Source organism: Solanum tuberosum, unplaced genomic scaffold (assembly GCF_000226075.1).
Source record: "Solanum tuberosum cultivar DM 1-3 516 R44 unplaced genomic scaffold, SolTub_3.0 contig00080, whole genome shotgun sequence".
Classification (NCBI taxonomy): domain Eukaryota; kingdom Viridiplantae; phylum Streptophyta; class Magnoliopsida; order Solanales; family Solanaceae; genus Solanum; species Solanum tuberosum.
The window spans coordinates 1112-2483 of record NW_006240416.1 but is presented as its reverse complement, the minus strand read 5'-3'; the positions used below and the strand labels follow the sequence as shown (position 1 = coordinate 2483).

General features: G+C 38.8%; 1 protein-coding gene across 1 annotated transcript; it reads right to left on the bottom strand.

Moving 5' to 3' along the window:
* Positions 1-243: 243 nt before the first annotated feature.
* On the bottom strand, positions 244-1161 carry LOC107059362 (receptor-like protein 2). Its single transcript, XM_015305874.1, has 3 exons — positions 1118-1161; positions 885-1008; positions 244-723 (listed from the first exon to the last, which is right to left on the bottom strand). The coding sequence occupies exons 1-3, from the start codon at positions 1159-1161 to the stop codon at positions 244-246; spliced, it is 648 nt and encodes a 215-aa protein (XP_015161360.1).
* Between the last annotated feature and the right edge of the window lie 211 nt (positions 1162-1372).

Sequence of the window (1372 nt, the reverse complement as noted above, 5' to 3'; positions counted from 1 at the left end):
GTGCTACCGACAGATCGACCGATATTTACTTAAAAAGAGTTGAAAATTTTGTTCAATTTGCTTTTAAACACTCAGAACTAGAAAGTGAAATGCCTTATCCTTGTAAGAAATTCAATAATATTTTCCACAACAAGCAGAGTAACTTAACTTGAATTATACCACACATATAATTATGTTTCTAATAGATAAAAACAGAACCAGAAAAGTTCACCAATTGGCCCTCTCAATCTTCCATTAAGTCCGTCATCTCTGAGCTCTCTTCTTTGGCCTTCTTCTTTTGTGAGGCATGAGTCCATCAAAAAATTTCACAAACCATTTTGGCTTACGATACTTAAACATGAGACTCCACATGACAGTTCCAACAACTAGTCCACAGCTGTAGCCTATGGCTACTGATTCCCAAGTAAATCCACTAAAAAAATATGACTCGCCTTCTTCTTTGGACTCCAATTGTTGAGGAACATGCGATGAATCACTCGTTCCACATTTCTTTGTTAAAGGAACACCACATAAATCAAGGTTGCCACCATATGAGTCATTTTCAAATGTGTTGAATTGTCGAACTTGAGGAATTGGTCCAACGAGATGATTTTGAGAGACGTTTAAGAAGGCCAGAAAGTTCAATCTTGTCAATTCCTGTGGAATCTTTCCAGTGAGCAGATTCCAGGAGAGATCTAAAGCTTCAAGCGTATCAATTGCCCCAATTCCATTGGTATATGACCTCTGAGATTGTTATGGAATAAATTGAGTAGCCAAAGTGAGCTGAGATCCTTTAGTGTTTTCGGAATGACACCTTCAAAATGGTTGCTTGAGAGATCAATGGTTGTCATAATTGTGCTGATTCTTTCTAGCTCAATATCCCTCCCTTTGATCACCAAACTCACTGAATCCTCATACGATGTGTCAAATGACAAAATCAACTCCATGTACTTGATCTCTTCCGTGTCTTCACCCTCTAATTTAATCATTGCCTTGAAGTTTCCAAAAACTTTTGCAGGAAGTGAGCCACTGAAATCATTACGAGAAAGATACAAAAATTCGACAACTTGGGAAAGCAAAACTTAGTCTGACACGTACTTATAGGTCCATGGAACTTGTTCGACTTTAATATAAGGACCTGTAGCTCTTGAAGAGTTCCGAGCCAAGCTGGAAACGTGTCATTTATAGCATTGTTCCCCACATCAAGTACTTCTAGACCACCACACTTGAGCAACGACACAGGTACAGGTCCTTCAAATTGATTACCATTTATGACAATGGTACTCAATGAAGTGCTCTATGCACATAATGGGGGAAGACTCCCTGTGAAATTGTTCCTTCTTAAGTCTAGCACCGTTAGATTAGCCATGCTTCCCAAGCAATGTGAAACTGA